Genomic DNA, 19,109 nt, shown 5'->3' on the forward strand with positions numbered 1-19,109 from the left:
TGAAGACATGGATGAACTTAGATTCGCCCAGATGATTGAAAAAAAAATATGATACCATACCATATTATTCGCCCAGATAAGTGGAGATACTAAGATTATGGTAACGTACAGTAATTCCTGATGACTGCTGCACTAATTCACTGAAGTTAATTTCCTTTCTATAATACTTTACTTGTATCAAGCACTGAAGTTTATTAAAATTAAAGATACTCTATACCAATATTTAATCTAATATGATATTATATAATATAAAGAGGTGTGTCTATAGCCGTGCATACAAAACTCAAAAACAATATCAAGAGTTGGGAAGAGATAGACGAGCAGATCATTATGATGGATCTTGAGAAACATGGGGAGACGATAGTTATAATAGGAGTATATGCTCCTAGTGACGATTCTGATACAAAAGTTAAGGATGAATTCTATGACAAATTGCTTGACGTGTTGACCCATGTAAACCGATCCAAAGAAATATGCCTATTAGGAGATTTCAATGCTCGGGTAGGCAAAAAATTACAAGACAATGTGGTAGGAAGATATGGTGAAGACAAAATAAACAACAACGGAGAGCGACTCATTGATCTTTGTGAAACATTACAGCTTAAAATAATGAATGGATTTTATCAGCACAAAGATATACATAAATTTACCTGGGAACAACCAAAGAAAATGATAAAATCTATAATCGACTATATCATCCAACCAGAAAACAAAAGGCTCCAAACAAATGACGTAAGGGTGTATCGTGGTGCCGAATGCGGATCTGACCACTATATGGCGGTCGCAAAAATAATCATACACTACAGGAAAGTAAACAAGAACAAAATTGAACAGGAGAAGGTAGCAGCTTCCACAAAGATAAGATATAATATTGATAGCATCAAACAAGAATCAGTACAATTCCTCTACAAACTTAGACTAGCCTCAAAACTAACTCACTTAACTCGAAGAGAAACAGCCGAAAAAGAATATCAAGATATAAAAAATTGCATTCATCAGGCGGCCAAAGAGGCATTGGGGTACGAAGAAGCTGACAAAAGAAAAAATCCTGAGTGGTGGAACGAAGAAGTAGGAAAATTAATTAAAGACAAAAAAAAAGCTTATCAAACATGGCTATCCACGAAAGACTCAGAAGACCGCAGAATTTACAGCAGACTCAACAGGGAAGCAAAGAAGGAAGTCACTAAAAAAAAAAACGAAATGTGGGAAGAGAAATGCGAAGAGATGGACCGATGCTTAGGAGGAACCAAAGTGACACAAGCTTGGAAATTCATAAAAAGTATTAGAAAAGAAAGAAAAGATGAGGGAAATATAAACCTGATTCAAAATAAAAAGTGGGAAAAATATTACGAAACGCTATTAACAGAAAGTAGGCACGAATTTATGGAAAGACCTGACCATATCTCAATGACAGAAAACTCGGAGGTGCATAAGATAAACAAAGAAGAACTGAAAAAAGAATTGAAACAAATGAAAAATGGAAAAGCACCCGGGCCTGGAGACATTCCCATCGAGTTGGTGAAACATGGACCGGATGCTCTTTTGGAAAGCATAGTGAATATTTTTAATAAATGCTTAATTGAAGGCCAAACGATTCCAGACGATTGAAATTTGGCCCACATTAGCCCCATTTATAAAAAGGGAGACAGAAAAGAATGCGGAAATTATAGAGGCATTAGCGTAACTAGCTCGCTGGGAAGGTTATATGGTCGTATATTGAAAAGAAGAATAGAAGAGGAATATAAAGAAATTGAAGAACAAAGCGGCTTCAGAGCAGGAAGATCGTGCGTGGACAACACATTTACCCTTCAACAAGTAATTGAAAAACGAACAGCTCGAAACCTCCCTACGCATCTGGTATTTATAGATCTGGAGAAGGCTTATGATACAGTTCCTTTAAAACTTTTATTTAGTGTCTTGACGAAAACGGACCTTAGTAAAACATATCTAAAAGCAATACTGAACATCTATAAATGTCCTCAAAGCACTGTAAAAACAGGAAATACTTTCTCAAGGGTATTTACAGTAACGAAAGGCTTGAGACAAGGATGTTGTCTTTCCCCCACCCTATTCAAAATATATATCCAAGAAGCACTGCACCAGTGGAGACAAAAATGTGCGGGAATGGGGTTGAAGCTTAACAACCATTATCTGACAACGCTGTTCTTTGCAGATGATCAAGTACTAATTGCAAGCTGTGAAGAAGATGCAGATTATATGCTTAGAAAACTCAAAGATGAATACGAAAAATGGGGGATGAGTATGAATATGTCTAAAACAGAATATATGCGAATAGGCAATGAAGACGAAGACCCGGATTTGGAAATTAGACAAATGAAAAGGTGCTACGAATACAAATATTTGGGAAGTATTATCTGCAGTAAAGGAACAACGGAACGAGATATAGACTATAGAGTGCAACAAGGCAGGAAGAGTGTTCAAATTCTGAATTCGATACTTTGGTCCAACAAAAGCTACTATGAGAACTAAAATGACTATCTACAAAGTAATTGTAGAGCCCATTCTTACATATGGAGCAGAATGTTGGCAAATGACAGTAAAAGGAAAGAAAAAAGTTGACACGGTTGAAATGGACTACCTAAGAAGAGCTTGCCGTATATCAAGAGTAGAACGTATACCTAATTCTGAAATTAGAAGAAAAACAGATAGAGTACATACAACTTCTGAAAGAATAGAAACTAGACAGTTAATATGGTATGGACACGTACAGAGGATGGACGACAACAGATGGCCAAAAAGAGCTATGGAATACAATCCAAGTAATAGAAGGAAACGAGGAAGACCAGCCAAGTCTTGGATACAAGGTGTTATGGAAACCATGAACGATAGAGCCATTGATGAAGACACCTGGAGAGATAGAAAAAGATGGCGATCGAAATGCGGGAAGCGGCAGAAGCTGTAGGATCCCCGCTTATATATATATATATATATATATATATATATATATATATATATATATATATATATATATATATATATATATATATATATATATATATATATATATATATATATATATATATATATATATATATATATATATGTATATATATGATATTAGATCAAAAAACTCAAATATACAAGTGTATACACACTTAGAAAGAAAATGCACAGAGACGATAATGGGAGCGAAGCGCCCCACGAGAAGTAGGTCTTTTCTCAACGAGTGCCCACTCAGAAGTAAATTGGTTCCTCTAAAATTTTACCAAACTAGCCAAGAAAAGGTGAGGGTATCTCCCACTCAAAAATGATAGGCCAGCCTAGATGGATTTCTAAGAAGGTAAAAAGATTCTAACGATATCGAAAATTCGAGGTAAATACAGTACTAATAACTTGGAACGTGACGAATATAAAATCTTCTTAATTACGTTCTCTTCAGAAAAATTACGACAACGTGCCTTCGGCGATATTTATCAAATTTATCATAAAGGAACATGGCCTTAAGGCCGGAAGGAATTAACCTAGGATTACCTAAACCGTCGTTCTTAATAAGTCGGTTATTCCGTATTTTGAGGTAGTCGATAGTTTCAATAAGAATTTTGCCTCTGTTAAACCGACCATGAGCGTATCAGCACGGGGGTAAAAGATTTAACAATAATTAAATATTTTAATCACAAAAAAAATGTTACAGATTTATTCCGCCAGAGGTTAGATACTTTGTTTTCAATCACGAATTGCCAAAAAAGATTCTAATAATTAACTGCAATTAATCTACAAAGAAACAAATATATATTTACTCATTCTTGTGTTATATACATTAAAAATTGCAGAATTCATAAAATAATATATCGCATAATTATTAAAAGTCGGGAAGCCAATGCAATCAAAGATTTAATTTTCATTATACCTATTAGTTTAAAAATCTAATAGTTGTTACCTATACCACAGAATAGATAACAATCAGAATGCTCACTCTCAGATGCCGCCTTTGAAGTGTGTCAGCACGCGATTGCCATATTTTAATCTATTCTTCAACTAAAAGTACGACATAAAATATTGCATATTATGTCTATGGTTGCCGTAAATAAATTAAACCAGGTTAATTTTTCTATGCACACCAGATAAAAGTTCACTGAACAGCACTGATTCCGTTTAAAACATGGCTGATTCCGTCTGCGCGAACGAGATCCCAAAGTCGACAACATGCCAACACTTCCAAACCGAAATATTTTGTTTCATGGTTGACATTTGCGGCTATATTCAGCGTTGATTCAGCTGGCAGTTGGTTAAAAAAGTTAACCCCAATGACCAATGGGGGCTAGCCCACGGTTCGTAGATTTACTACGGTTGTCTCTTCCGACTGGGTGGGATGCTTTGAGTTACGTCACCAGAGTACACAAGAATACAAAACCCATTTATTCGCGATTGAAACTGAATGTAGAGGGCAGGTCGATTGCAGTGTTGATTGATCGAAGGGGAAGAATTACGTCACGAGAGTACAGTTTCGGGCTTAATGTTCATTGGTTAGGCGGAAGAGGCAACCGTAGTAAGTCTACGAACCGAAGCCTACGAATCATATCGGTAAATTCCTTCAAGAAAAATCATCAACAAATGATATTAACATCCTAAATGACATAATAGTAGAAGCAATAACAGAAGCTCAAAAGAAATGCTGCCCAAAAAGCGTGAAGGAAGAAAAAATTAGTCTGGACACACAGAAAAAAATGGAACAAAGAAGAATACTGAGAAGCGACGAAAACTCTAGTAACGACGATATAAATAAAATAAACAAGGAAGTATCAAGAGAAATAAGAAAAGACCTAAGAAAATACAGAGATGAGAAAATCATCAAAACTATTGAGGAAAATAAGAGTATGAAAATAATGAGACGCAAACTCACAAATGGAAATAAACAAATAGTCAAACTCAAGGATAGAAATGGCAACATCACATCAAACAGAGAACATTTGTTACAAATTGTGGAATCATTCTATGGGACATTATATAGCAACCAATCGACTCTAGATATAGTTGAATATCAGCAGAGGAAGGTTCAAAATCAGGGTTCCGAAGATATCCCAGAAATCTCCTTGGACGAAATTTACAAGGCTCTAAAAAAGATGAAGAATAACAAAGCTCCGGGGAAGGACGGTGTCGTCACGGAAGCGATAAAGATAGGAGGCTCAGTACTGATAACCAAAATTCAAAAGCTCTTTAATCTATGTCTATGGAATCAAAATATCCCAACAAAGTGGAATAATTCAATAACTGTACTCTTACACAAGAAGGGAGATATAGCAGACCTGGAAAGATACAGACCAATCAGTCTCCTTAACCATCTTTATAAATTATACACCCGAATAATAACGAACAGATTAGAGACAAAGCTGGATTTTTACCAACCTCGGGAACAAGCCGGTTTCCGCCCTAATTACGGCACAAATGATCACCTGCAGTGCCTAAAAACCCTGATAGAAAAAACTAACGAATATAACCGTCCCTTGGCATTGATATTTGTAGACTTTAAAAAGGCGTTTGATACAGTGGAATTACCGTCCATCTTAAGAGCACTACAAGATTGCAGGGTCGACCACAGATATTGTAATATAGTTAAAAATATATATGAAAATGCCACAACAACCATAAGTCTACATTCAGCAACTAATAAGATAAAGATAAAAAGGGGAGTCAGGCAAGGTGATACCATGTCACCAAAGCTGTTCATTACCGTTCTTGAGTATGCATTTAAAAGACTAACATGGCAACAGAAAGGAATATCCATCGATGGAGAAAGATTAAACCATCTACGTTTTGCGGACGATATCGTGCTTCTGTCAGATAATCTGGGAGAGATCAAAGACATGCTCCAAGAACTGAATTACATACTACAAGAAACTGGGCTGGAGATAAATTTCGAGAAAACCAAAATGATGACCAATATGGTTCCCAGCGAAGAGATACAGATCAATAACAACAAGGTAGAATTATTCGATAAATACACATACTTGGGTCATGAAATCAGAATAACCAGAGACAACCAAACCTGCGAGCTAAATAGACGAATCACGTTGGGATGGGCGGCATATGGAAGGATGAGAGACATTTTTAAAACAAATACTCCAATTCACCTGAAAAGGAAGGCATTTAACCAATGCATCCTACCAGTCTTGACCTACGGAGCAGAGACCCTAACTTTAACGAAAGCTACTGCCGAAAAACTGAGGGTAACACAAAGGCGAATGGAGAGATCAATGCTGGGTCTGACCTTGAAAGATCGCGTGAGAAATGAGGAGATACGCCGACGAAGTGGCGTTGACGATATTATACTGCGAATCAATAAACAAAAGTGGAGGTGGGCTGGACATGTTGCTAGAATGGAAGACGGAAGATGGACGAAGAGATTATTGGAGTGGAGACCAAGAGCCGACAAGCGAAGTCGAGGCAGACCACCCACCCGATGGACCGACGACCTAAGGAGAATAGAAACAAACTGGATTGCAGCAGCTAGAGATAGAGAGAACTGGAGACGTTTGGAGGAGGCCTATATCCAACAATGGATGTGAAAACGGGGCTGGATGATGATGATGATATATATTTAATATTGATATACTCATGTCGTGATGGCTATATAGATTTAAATATAAAAAATGATTCTTCATTGGAATGTTATAAATTTTCATTAATATCGCTGAGTTCTTGTTTAGTAGATCTCATAAGACTGGAGTTTACTTGCACTCTCTTCTTTTTTATGGAAAAAATCTGATTTGTGAATCAATATGTCTTTTTAGTTTCTAGAATTCTAAAACGACCAGAAATAAATGTTTAATACACTAGGAGAGAATTTTGTAAGTCAGAAAAAAAAGAAAGACAATTTTTTTACCTTCGCTGTGGGACTCCGATTATTAGCTTTGAACCTATTATGTTCTTATCTTTCTTTTCTAAATTGATATGTTGTGAATCAAAAGTATGACTAAAGAAATTCTCTGGTATGACCATAATGATGTTTTTGCCATTCTACAAGAATTGTGTTGTTTCCTATAATTACTTTAATTGTACTTGTACATGAATTGCTATCTTACGTGATCTTTGACCCTTTTGTAATCTAGATCTTTGTTGTATTTTTTGGGACATAACCTATAAAGAATAAATCTATGAATATTTAATTATTCAGTTAAATATTTTAACATATTTGATTTACTTCTATTACAATTAAAATAAAGTATTTCTACAGTGGTACTGTTACATTCACTTTTTAAAATGTCAGAGCAATTGTTTGCAAATTCGATTTCTCATTTCCAGTTTTCAAAGTCTGTTTTTTTTTCAAATTAAATCACATACCTTCACATTTCACATTGCCTTGTGGTTGTGACTGACAGAGTGACAGAAGACCAACACATCACCATTTGGCAACGTCGGCATCACTTGGGCGAATTAGCCTCTCGTAAAAAAGTTAACCCCAATGACCAATGGGAGCTAGCCCACGGTTCGTAGACTTACTACGGTTGTCTCTTCCGACTGGGGTGGGGATGCTTGAGTTACGTCACCAGAGTACACAAGAATACAAAACCCATTTATTCGCGATTGAAACTGAATGTAGAGGGCAGGTCGATTGCAGTGTTGATTGGTTGAAGGGGAAGAATTACGTCACGAGAGTACAGTTTCGGGCTTAATGTTCATTGGTTAGGCGGAAGAGGCAACCGTAGTAAGTCTACGAACCGTAGGGCTAGCCTAGCAGCTAGCAGCAGAGCCACCTAAAGTTACGCTGTCTGGGCCAGGGTTACTATCAGGCATCATTCCTGTTTTATTATTATTAATATAGCATAAACCGTATTCATTTTACACATTTCCAATTGTCAATAGAAGCACGTGAAAGCCAAACAGGGTCGTACTTATGTGTATCATATGTTTTTTTTAAATATTTACTTTTGAAACTATTAGTGTAAGAATTTCTTGAAATTTAATCATTAAATCACAATTAAACTAAACTCTAAAAAATAACACGACCAGTAAATAACTTAACAATAACTATAACATAAATATAACACAATATATTAACTTAAAAATCAACGACGATACAATTTGAATTTAAGCATCCTGGCAAGTTTGGATCTGTAACATGAGAATCTGTCTGGCTTAAGGCAATAAATTATATTTAATAGCCTCTTGACGAATGAGACGGCGAATATCAACACGTGCTTATATTGACAGATGGGAATTTGCTAAACAAATGAACTATAGTATAGCTGCTGACGCTTTTGTAATTGTAATAGCACAATACAATAAATAGTCCCGCCAAAGTAGGTGTTGTTAAATGAAGTTTTGGCAAAAGTATAGAGAAAGTGCCGATGAAGTAGCTACAAATGAGGGACAGATTTGTATTTGGCAGTGTTGCCATATCACAAATAAATCACGAAAGAGCATGCGATATAATATTAATTAATGTTACTAGGGTGATTTCACCGGTACGTCGGCCACCACTAGTAGTCGGCCAAAAACTGGTAAAACTAAAATAACTTTATTTTTAAAATATAGATTTGTAGTATTTCTACTCCTGTATAGAGGTCATTAGTTTCCGTACAAAAGTTATAAAATTTCCCTCGAATAACTGACATCTGAAAGCGTTAGTCTATGCTTAACCTCGCTTGTGTTATTGTAACGACAAATTTATTACTGAGCAAGAAGTGAAAATTAAGTGACAGCAATTTTTAAAGGTAGGATTTATTATTACCTAATATTATTTATGATTTTTGTTTGTACCAGATAGTGTAATGTTGAATGAGTTTAATTAGTTGAAAAAATTGATGAATATTAATTACTGTAAAATTATAACGAAGGGCCGCTTACTAGACAAAAATAATGAATATTATTTAGTTGACGGCCAGAGTGGCCGACTACTAGCTTGAATAAGACGGTAGCATTTCTATTATTTTCAACACATACACAATGTAAACAATTTATCTTTTTCTAAACAAGATTCGTTGCAATACAGTTAATATGGAATTTAGAAGTCGGCCACCTATAAATTTTCTATAACACGCTAATTTGGGACTTAAACTTAGTGGTCGACTACCAGTCTGACGAGGTGGGGGTAATTTAACTAGTAGTCGGTCATAATATGTTTACTTCTTCAAAGTTATACATGGTTGAGGGTTTAAATTTGACTTTTCTCTTTTTTTATTAATTTTAGACCATGGCAACCTCTTCCAAAAGAAAGTTACATCTTTATACCCAAGATACTCTTCAAAAAGCCATTGCAGATATAAGAAACGGCGGAAAAATACGTGAAGTTTGTAGAAGGTACAATATTCCTAGGTCTACGGTACAGGACCGTATTAGTGGTAGAGTTGGAGAAAAGTGGCAGATGGGTCCTGATCCAGTTTTAACACTAGGGAAGGAGAAAAGAATTGTAGAGTGGTTGAACAGTTTAGCCAAATGTGGGTTTCCACTGAAAAAGGAAGAGTTACTTTTAACTATACAAAAAATTATTAAAGATGGAAATTTAAAAACCCCGTTTAGAGATGGAAAACAACTGATTCTAGTAGAATGTTTAACGCATATGAAAGCAGATTTTATCTCTGTCCAAAAAGCGGCAAGTCCTTGGGCCAAAACGATATAAAAACTTATATGAAATTACCAGAGGAAACACAAAAGAGAATTTAACAGTACTAGTTACGATTTGTGCTGATGGTAGAGTATGCCCACCTGTAGTAGTATTTCCCGATGTGAAACCACCTCAAGCATTAGTAGAAGCTATGCCCAAGAATTGGATTTTGGGAAAATCAGAATCCGGCTGGATGCGAACTGATATATTTTTTGAATTTGTTGCCAATGCATTTAATAAATGGTTAGAGCAAGAGAAGATTAAAAAAACCTGTACTATTTTTAGTAGATGGGCATCGTTCTCACATGTCTTTAAACTTAAGCAATTTTTGTGATGAAAATGATATAATTATATACACATTTCCACCGAATGCGACGCACATACTACAACCGGCAGATGTGTCGGTGTTTAAGCCACTAAAAGTGTATTGGAAAAATGCTGTACGAAAATGGGAAAGCGAAAATGAAGGAAAAGCGTTATCAAAACTAAATTTTTGCCCAGTTTTTCATAATGCTCATCCTCAGATGCCAACAAACATTAAGAGTGGTTTTAAGGCATACGGCTTGTTTCCATTTAACCCTTATTATATTGATTATACAAAATGTGTTCGTGATACTTTGAAGCTAATTAATGAAAACAGCAAAGATCCAATAGTTCCAATAACTCAAAAAGATCTTAACAGTACACTTAAAGTACTAACTTTTATAAAACAAAAATGTTCTGAAGAAGGCATAAATATTACGCCTATTGTTGAAATCGTTAATTCTTTACAATTGCAGACCTATCAAATAAACCTTGAAGGTTCTACAGAAACTGCAAATGACATTGTTAATTGTGCATAGTATGAAGTGACCGACGATGGTACTTTACAACCTATTAATGTTGAACAAGTCAACGTCAGTAAAAACGAATTTAATTTAAAAATTCCTGAAGAAGAAGTAAATACATTGTTAGAAAGTGTTTTACAGTTTTAGAAGTCTTTGAAGACACTCTGCCACCATTTTCGAAATGCAGTGACAAAATGTCTGCAAATAATAATTCTACGTTAAACGTCTCAAAACTTCAACTCCCTTAACAGTTTTACAGGATAAAAGTCCTGAAATAAATTTTGCTTTACAGGAGAAAAGTCCTGACGTAAATATTGTTTTACAGGAGAAAAGTCCTAACGTAAATATTGCTTTACAGGAGAAAAGTCCAAACGTAAATATTGCTTTACAGGAGAAAAGTCCTAACGTAAATATTGCTTTACAGGAGAAAAGTCCTGACGTAAATATGGCTGTATCTGCATCCGAAGAATCACCATTTACTAAGCATTTAAAACATCCTCAGCCACTTCAGAAATCTGCGTGAATGCAGAATCTTCGTGAACGATTTCCTATTAGTGCTATATCATCAGAGGCATGGAGGCAGCATTATAATAAAAAAGAAAAAAAAACGGACAAGGAAAACGAAAAGAAAAAGAGATTGGAGAATAGGAAGCGAAAACTAAATAATAACACGGTGTACAAAAGAAATAAAGTACTAAAGAGAGTGGCAACTAAGATATCAGATAATGAAGGTACTCTGCATAATCATCAAGTCAAACAAAAATGTGGTGTTTGTTTAGAAAATCTCTACAGTGATGCTGAAGAAGATAGCGAAAAGAATGTTGGCTGTGAGGATTGTCCAATCTGGTATCATCTAAAATGCATTAAATTTAAGGGACGTGTCTACAGTGAAGTGATAGATGAAGCTTTTAGGTGTGACGTGTGTGACAAATATAAATTATAACAATTTTTTGTCAAAAATGTCAAAATATAAAAATTTATATAACAAATATAAAAACTTTTACATTGTTTTTAGCCACTTTTTATCGATATGTTGTATTTATTTCATATCTTCAATAATAATTTGTTCTGGTTATCAATGGATCTTGGTGTTACTTACTTTCGAGAGCAGTATGCATTTATTTATCTACTACAAATTATTTCTTGATTTCTATTTTTTACAATTAAAACTAACGTAACATAGGTGAGTGTTTGGGGCGGGGGTGCGCTCTTCTTCCAATCGGCGTAAAGCTGAGCGGGAAAAGAACAAATCTCAGGGGACAAGTTTTGCACGGAGAGTCTTAGGACTTTGCACCTCCTTAAACTATCCCAAGACCGCTGGGTACCCCCAACAATGATTGGGGGTGTGTAATCAATCTTTGATTGCACCCTTCACGTGGTGGCCCTGTTGAAAATAAACTCATCGGATCTAGACTAGATAGTCGATAAACAATCCACACGCCAAGCCGTGAGACACCGTGGTGAAGGCTGTAAGGCACTTAGGTGACAGTGTCGCAAACGGTTCCTTTGGGGCAACAGGTCACACCCCTTAGTATTTAGACCCTCGCAAGCGGGGCTCTGCGAGGGGTTGACTGTCTTTCCCTAGCTACTCGTGGGATCAATATGGAATCTCAAAAAAAAAAAAACAAATTCAGAAAAAACTCAGAGCCAAAGGGTTTCCGATGCCGAAGGGCCAGGGACCTCCAGAGCCAAAATCACAGTTCCTAAAGCCGAAGGGCAGGGAGCTTCTGGAGAAAATCCGAACGCCGAAAGGCCCGGAATTTCTAAAGAAATCTCCCAAGCTGATAGGCAAGGAAACAAAAAGGCTGTCAGAATAACAGCGTTGGAAGACGTTGATCTCATGACAGACGAAGAAATTAGGGCTGCAAAGTTATCTGGCGTCTATAAAGCCAAAATCAGTAGTCTGGTGAAACAAGGCCAAGATTACGTTCAAGCCAAAAGGGCTGTAATCAAGGCCAATTTCATCAAGGCGGCTGAAAGGGCAAAAGAGATGCTGTCAAAGCCAATAAAGGCCATGACAAAAGTAATACAAAGCCCGAAGATCAATAGCCCAAAAAGGCTAAGGTCAGACGGAAGCACACCCCCCGAAAGCCAACGCAAAGGGAAAAGGCCAAGAACCGAAGGAGTGACTTTTAGCAAAGCTACCGCTTCTGTTAAGGTTGCAGTTCTACTAACAGGATTCCCGGAAGCCAAGATGGATATAGACAAGCTTAAGGCAGTCGAAATAGCCATCTTAGGTGCGTATGACAAAATTCCGGAAGCAGGACCACAGGTTCGCTTCCTGAAGAGTACATACAGGCCGGGTTTCCTGGAACTTAACTGTGTGGACGACATAAGTGCGCGGTGGCTAAAGGAGGTGATTCCAACCCTGAAGCCTTGGAAGAGTGCATCTCTCAGGGCTGTGGAGGGGGAAGACATACCGAAGCCGCACTCATGCACTGTCTTCGTACAGGACGAGCATGGGAAACGTCTTGAGTCCAAAAGGATCCTTAAAAGATTAAGGATAAGTAACCATGGGCTCAGGACACATCTATGGACAGTCTGGGGTAGTAAACCTTCAGACAAAGGGGTGTTATGGACCTTCTCGATGGATTCTGAAATTCGAGAAGAACTCCAGAAATTAAAAATGTCACCCTTTTTCGGAGTAGGACGGTTAACGTTCCGACCCAAAGAAGGGAAGACAAAAACACGGAATGAAAACCCAGTAGCAACTCGTTCCAATGAAACAGGGGAGACCTCCCTACATATGGAGGTTCAGGAAGAGGAACAACCTTCTTCGGGTGGAGCTGACACACTCATAAGGACTAATGTCCAAGAGTGTGTCGGACCCATGGAAGAAGGAATGTCCACAGATCCAGAACCGGCCATCTCTTCGCAATGAAGAGAGAAATAAGGCTCCTGCAGGCCAATCTTCAACATGCAAAAGCCGCATCGGCAACGCTAGTTAGAAGATTGGAACAAGAAGGCATTGATGTGGCCCTCCTGCAGGAGCCTTGGAGGATAGGTGAGAACATTGCTGGCCTATCAACCAAACAAGGCAAGGTTTTATATACACCCAAAGCTATAAGGCCAAGGTCGTGTATAATTCACAGTAATAGAGTAGATTGTACATTAATCCCGGTGCTCTGCACTGATGATATTGTTACAGCTGTTCTAACTATAACCACGGAAGTAGGAGAGAAAAAACTCTTGGTGTGTTCAGCCTACTTTCCAGGTGATGAGGCTCTGTGTCCACCAAGAATTATAAGCGACATAGTTGCATATTTTCTAGGAAAAGGATTACAGCTCATTATAGGATATGATGCCAACGCACACCACACCCTATGGGGAAGCACAAACATTAATGCAAGGGGTGAGTCTATTTTGAATTTCATCTTATCTGAAGGTTTGGTTATATCCAATATAGGAAACAAGCCAACTTTTGTCACTAAGGTACGCAAAGAAGTGTTAGATTTAACACTCTGCACAAGCAAGATAAGTGATATAATAACAAATTGGGTTGTGTCTGACGAACCCTCATGTTTGTATCACAGACATATACGATATGACCTTGATATTTTTCCATCGGAAATTAAATACAGAAATCCTAGAGATACAAACTGGGTAGGATATAGAAAGTCCTTCAGTAAAAATCTCGAGGAAAGTACGATCTCGTTTAAAGGCCCAGAGGTTATAGATTCGGCGGCAGAAACGATAAGCGAAGCTATTATGGCGTCTTACCAGGAAAATTGACCAGAAAAAACAAGGAAAAGTACGGGCAGTAATACAGTCTGGTGGAACAACGGCTTAAAGAAGATGAGGTCGGAAGTCTGAAGCCTATTTAATAAAGCCAAAAGTAACCAAGATTGGGATGCCTACAGGTATAAGCTAACGCTATACAATAAAGAAATTCGGAAAGCCAAAAGGAATTGATGGAGAGAGTTTTGCGATGAGAATACAGATATCCCGGCATGTTCTCGAATCCGTAAAGTCCTGGCAAAGGATGGTGCTACAACCAAAGAAGTAGGTTTCCTAAAGAAAGCTAATGGCAAATTTACAGACACCAAAGAGGAAAGTCTTAGAGAACTGATGAACACGCACTTTCGGGCTCAACAATTCTGGATGATGCAGATAGGCAAACCAACATAGACCAAAGGCTCACTAGACCAAGGTCTACAGATTGGGAAATAGCCACAGCAATCACAAGACCAAACAGAATTAGATGGGCTATAAATCAGTTTCGGCCATATAAGTCTCCAGGGACAGATGGCATATATCCAATACTGTTACATATGGGATTAGAGGTATTGATACCACACCTATGCAAGCTCCTCAAAGCCAGTTTAGCATGAAGGGTCGTACCGGAAATATGGCAAAAGGTCAAAGTCATATACTTGCCTAAGGTAGGTAAAGTACCAGACCTAACACCAAAGTCATATTGACCGATAAGCCTATCTTCTTTTCTATTAAAAACGCTCTTGATATGTACATCAGAGACGAAGTGCTAAAAGATAATCCTCTAAGCAATCGTCAATATGCATACCAACCTGGTAAGTCTACGGACTCTGCGTTGGATGATCTAAATAGGCTTATCTCAAAGTCAATGGAAGACAAAGAGATAGCAATGGCCGCTTTTTTAGATATAGAAGGGGCATTTAATAATGTTACCACCAGCTCTTTGATAGGGGCTATGAGTAGACGAGGCGCACCTGCGGTAATATGCAGATGGATAAGGGCATCCCTGGAGAATAGGACAGTAATGTCTACTCTGGGTAAAGCAACCATAGGTGGAGGCTGTCCACAAGGAGGAGTTCTGTCCCCTCTACTTTGGGCAACCTTGGTAGATGATCTCCTCAAAATCTGTCCACAGAAGGCTTTTATTGTCTAGGATATGCTGACGATATAGCAATCGTTGTCAGGGGCAGGTTTGCTCAGGTAGTATCTGAGAGAATGCAAGCAGCCCTAAATATAGTTGACGACTGGTGTAAACAAGAGAGACTGATAGTTAATTAATGCTCAGAAAACACAAATCGTCAACTTCACCAAAAAACAGCACTACAAGGCCTAAAACCACCGGTGCTGGGAAGAACAGAGATTTCATTTGTCAAAGAAACAAAATACCTTGGGGTATATTTTGATCATAGGCTTACATGGAATACTCACATTCTAAAAACCACACAGAAAGCTACTATGTCCCTGGACAGATGTAGAAGAATGTGCGGTAAGAATTGGGGACTTAACCCCAAAATGACTCTATGGTTATACACAAGGGTTATTAGATCCATAATAACCTATGGCTCGGTGACGTGGTAGACAAAGACGCAGCAAGTGGGAGCAATAAGGCTGCTAGGTAATACACAAAGGCTAGCATGCTAGTGTATTACGGGGGCCTTAAAAACAACTCCTACTGCATCGTTGGAAGTCCTGTTGAATCTACCACCATTTCATATCTTTATACAGGGCGAAGCCAGATCAGTGATGCACAGATTAATCCATAGTCAGCGACATATAAGCCAGATGCATGGTACTGACAACAGATAGCTAATCGAGGAGCTAAAAGCCGATATTGTGATGGGGAAACCTATCGATGCAACAGTTACGAGATATAGCTTTAACAATAAGTTCACAATTAAGATACCAGGCAGGGAAGACTGGAATAAAGGTGTACCCATACAAGCTGCTGCTACCTGGTACACGGATGGCTCAAAAACATCGGAGGGTGTGGGAGCCGGCATAGTAGGGACAAACCAAGGGATACATTTTCCGATAAGTCTATCTAAGGATATGACAGTTTTCCAGGCGGAAATAAATGCAATCCATCACTGCGTGGAAGAAATAGAAAGGCAGGAAAGAACATTCTGTTCAGTTGCCATCTTCACAGATAGTCAGGCAGCGCTTAAGGCACTCAATTCTGTAGAGGTCAATTCTAAGCTAGTATGGAATTGCGTGTGTACCCTAAATAAACTAGGAGACCGTAGCAAGGTTACGGTAGCCTGCGTACAGGGGCACGAGAGTCATAAGGGCAATGAAAAAGCAGATGAAATGGCCAAACAAGGCTCATCATTACCATTCATTGGACCGGAACCCTTCTGCGGAGTTGCAAAATCAGTAACAAGAATGGCTACAAGGAAGTGGGTAGCTTACAAATCTCTGGAATGGTGGAGGAATTCACCAGGACAAAAACAGACGAAACAGTTCATTAGAGAACATTTGCCAAAATTTACGGCAGACCTAATAAGCAAAGACAGGAAAACAGTCAAGGCCATAGTAGGTCTTCTAACAGGGCACCGTAAGCTGAATAGGCACTTGAAGCTGATGGGATTATCAGATGATGACCTGTGCACATTCTGTCACCTCGAAGAAGAAACAGCGGAGCACATTTTATGCCAGTGTGACAGTCTGGCAAATGTGCGGTTCTTTGCATTAGGAGAAAATCCACCGGCAAATAGCTACATGGAAGGTACAGTCCCGAAGCTACTAGACTTTATAAAAAGGGTCAGGCTAGAGAATGTTATCTAGAACTAGAGAACCACAATAAATCTGAAAAAGTCGCAGTGGAATAGGCCGAAAGGCCACCTCTCTTAATCTAATCTTTTCATTGGAGATTTTCCTTAATAGCACACTGTCTGAAGAGAACCAATAAAATAAGGGCCGACTACTAGCTTATTTCTGGACGACTATTAAAATGTACTGGCCGACTACTAAGAAAATAGACATAGATTAGTACTATTGATAATATAAATTAAATTTATAATATATAGTTACTAAAATTACTCAAGAACTTAAGAAAAATATTCAATCTATGCATTAAAAAAATTCTATTAAGAAATTCTAACAGCTTTATAGTTCTACAGTGATTCGAAATTGACATTGAACAAAACTGGCCGACTACCGGTCAAATCACCCTAAACATTCTTTTAAATTTAAATTAAAATTTAATTTTCCAGTAACTAACTAATACATTAACAAAAGGGTATTCAGGTACCATTTCATCACAAAATTATAAGAAAATAGTCATAAAATTGAAATCTGCTGAACATCTGTTGCAACCTGGCTATACCATTTTTCAAAGTAAAACACTTGCACGTCACGATTTATACAAAGTGACGTCACTTGTATTTAAAATTTCCAGAACGTCAACCTTAGAGTTCAAATGTTTCTAACACAGCTAATAATACGAAACCCATACGGAACTGCTCGATCTTTTATAGGCGTCAACATTGTGTAATGATCAGAAAAATGTAATCATCATTATATTAAAAATTTTATAATTATATTGATTAAATAACCAAAAACATTTGTTATTATTAATAATATAAATTTTATGAAATAACTCTTTAAGTCTAATATTGCACAAAATAATAATTTTAATTAAATAGATTAGATAATTGTACGCAACTGATACCGGAATACTTCAAATTTTATTGACAGTTCAGCGTGTGGCAAAAGTGTATAGAGTGTTGCCGTTTTTATAGAGTAAGAATTTTGTTTATGTTTTGATTTCTTACATAATTTGGTCATATATAATATATATATATATATATATATATATATATATATATATATATATATATATATATATATATATATATATATATATATATATATATATATATTGTTATGATGTGTTTTTTGTTTGAATGATGAGCAATGAGTATTTTTAATAATATAATATATAGGGTTTTTATCGCGGTTCTCAAAGAATTAGCTTGTAAGTACTTTTTTAAATTATCTTTATTATAACTATTATGAAACACACATATATATCTAACCTAGCCAATGTAAATTTAAAATAAACTATCTTTAAATTGATACTCTTATAAAACTAATTAAATTCTATAGACAATGTAAAATTTAAACAAACTATCTTCAAAATTGAAATTGTTATGACATTAACTAAATTATATTAACAAAATTTTGTACCTTTCTTTCACTGAATGCCTAAATGAACTGTTTTCCACTATATAGATTCTAATCACCACTGAATGTCTTCGTACTTCGGTTATCCTTGTTTTTGTGAAATTACTTTTTCCAATTATCAGCTTCTACCAATTTAAGATATAGTTTTCTTCACCAGCATTTATACACCACCAGCAAACAGCATTTATATTTATTCTTCTTTTCAATATTCCAATATCCAATTATTATAAGTTGATTTATACTAATCTCCAACCATAATATAATTTAATTTCTTCCAATATACTTTTTTTAATCTTCAATAATTATTTGTGTATAATTATAAATGTGCATTAAATTATATGCATAATTTTTAATCTTCATTTAACTCACTATATTAAACAATTTGACTATTTGTACCTGATTCACTGACTCCAACTAACTTTCATATTTCTTACTAAACTTTTCTGACTGACTTCTTGAAAATTCTGAACAATTTACTTCACTATTCACTAACTAAATGTGTCTATTAACTTTCATAATGAACTGGCCTGACTTCTGACTAAAAACTTCCAAAAACTGCCATCTTGAATCCAAATCACGGGTATTTATATGTTTTTGGATTTCTAGAACCATCTCGTAAGATATCATGTTCTATTTAATTCTATTTAATACTTGTCTGAATTTTCTGGAACAAACCATTTCGCAAACATGGCCATCTCTGGAGATCCAGAGAATTCCATTCTTTTCTATTAATAATTTTGTTGACATTTAGGCTTTTCAGATCAGAATAAACATTCAAATTAGTAACTAACACTCTAATTTAATAAAATACACATTTCAAA

At 36.6% G+C, this 19,109-nt stretch overlaps 1 protein-coding gene and 1 long non-coding RNA gene across 2 annotated transcripts; one reads left to right on the plus strand and one right to left on the minus strand.

Moving 5' to 3' along the window:
* Positions 1-6,556: 6,556 nt before the first annotated feature.
* On the minus strand, positions 6,557-7,331 carry LOC140438912 (uncharacterized). Its single transcript, XR_011950586.1, has 3 exons — positions 7,300-7,331; positions 6,842-7,095; positions 6,557-6,760 (listed from the first exon to the last, which is right to left on the minus strand). It is a non-coding gene; the product is annotated as an uncharacterized lncRNA (long non-coding RNA).
* A 5,935-nt stretch (positions 7,332-13,266) lies between these two features.
* Positions 13,267-14,121, plus strand: LOC140445384 (uncharacterized). Its single transcript, XM_072537404.1, has one exon. The coding sequence runs from the start codon at positions 13,267-13,269 to the stop codon at positions 14,119-14,121; it is 855 nt and encodes a 284-aa protein (XP_072393505.1).
* The last annotated feature ends 4,988 nt before the right edge of the window (positions 14,122-19,109 follow it).

The sequence above is a fragment of the Diabrotica undecimpunctata genome, chromosome 1 (genome assembly GCF_040954645.1).
Source record: "Diabrotica undecimpunctata isolate CICGRU chromosome 1, icDiaUnde3, whole genome shotgun sequence".
In the NCBI taxonomy this organism is placed as follows: Eukaryota; Metazoa; Arthropoda; class Insecta; order Coleoptera; family Chrysomelidae; genus Diabrotica; species Diabrotica undecimpunctata.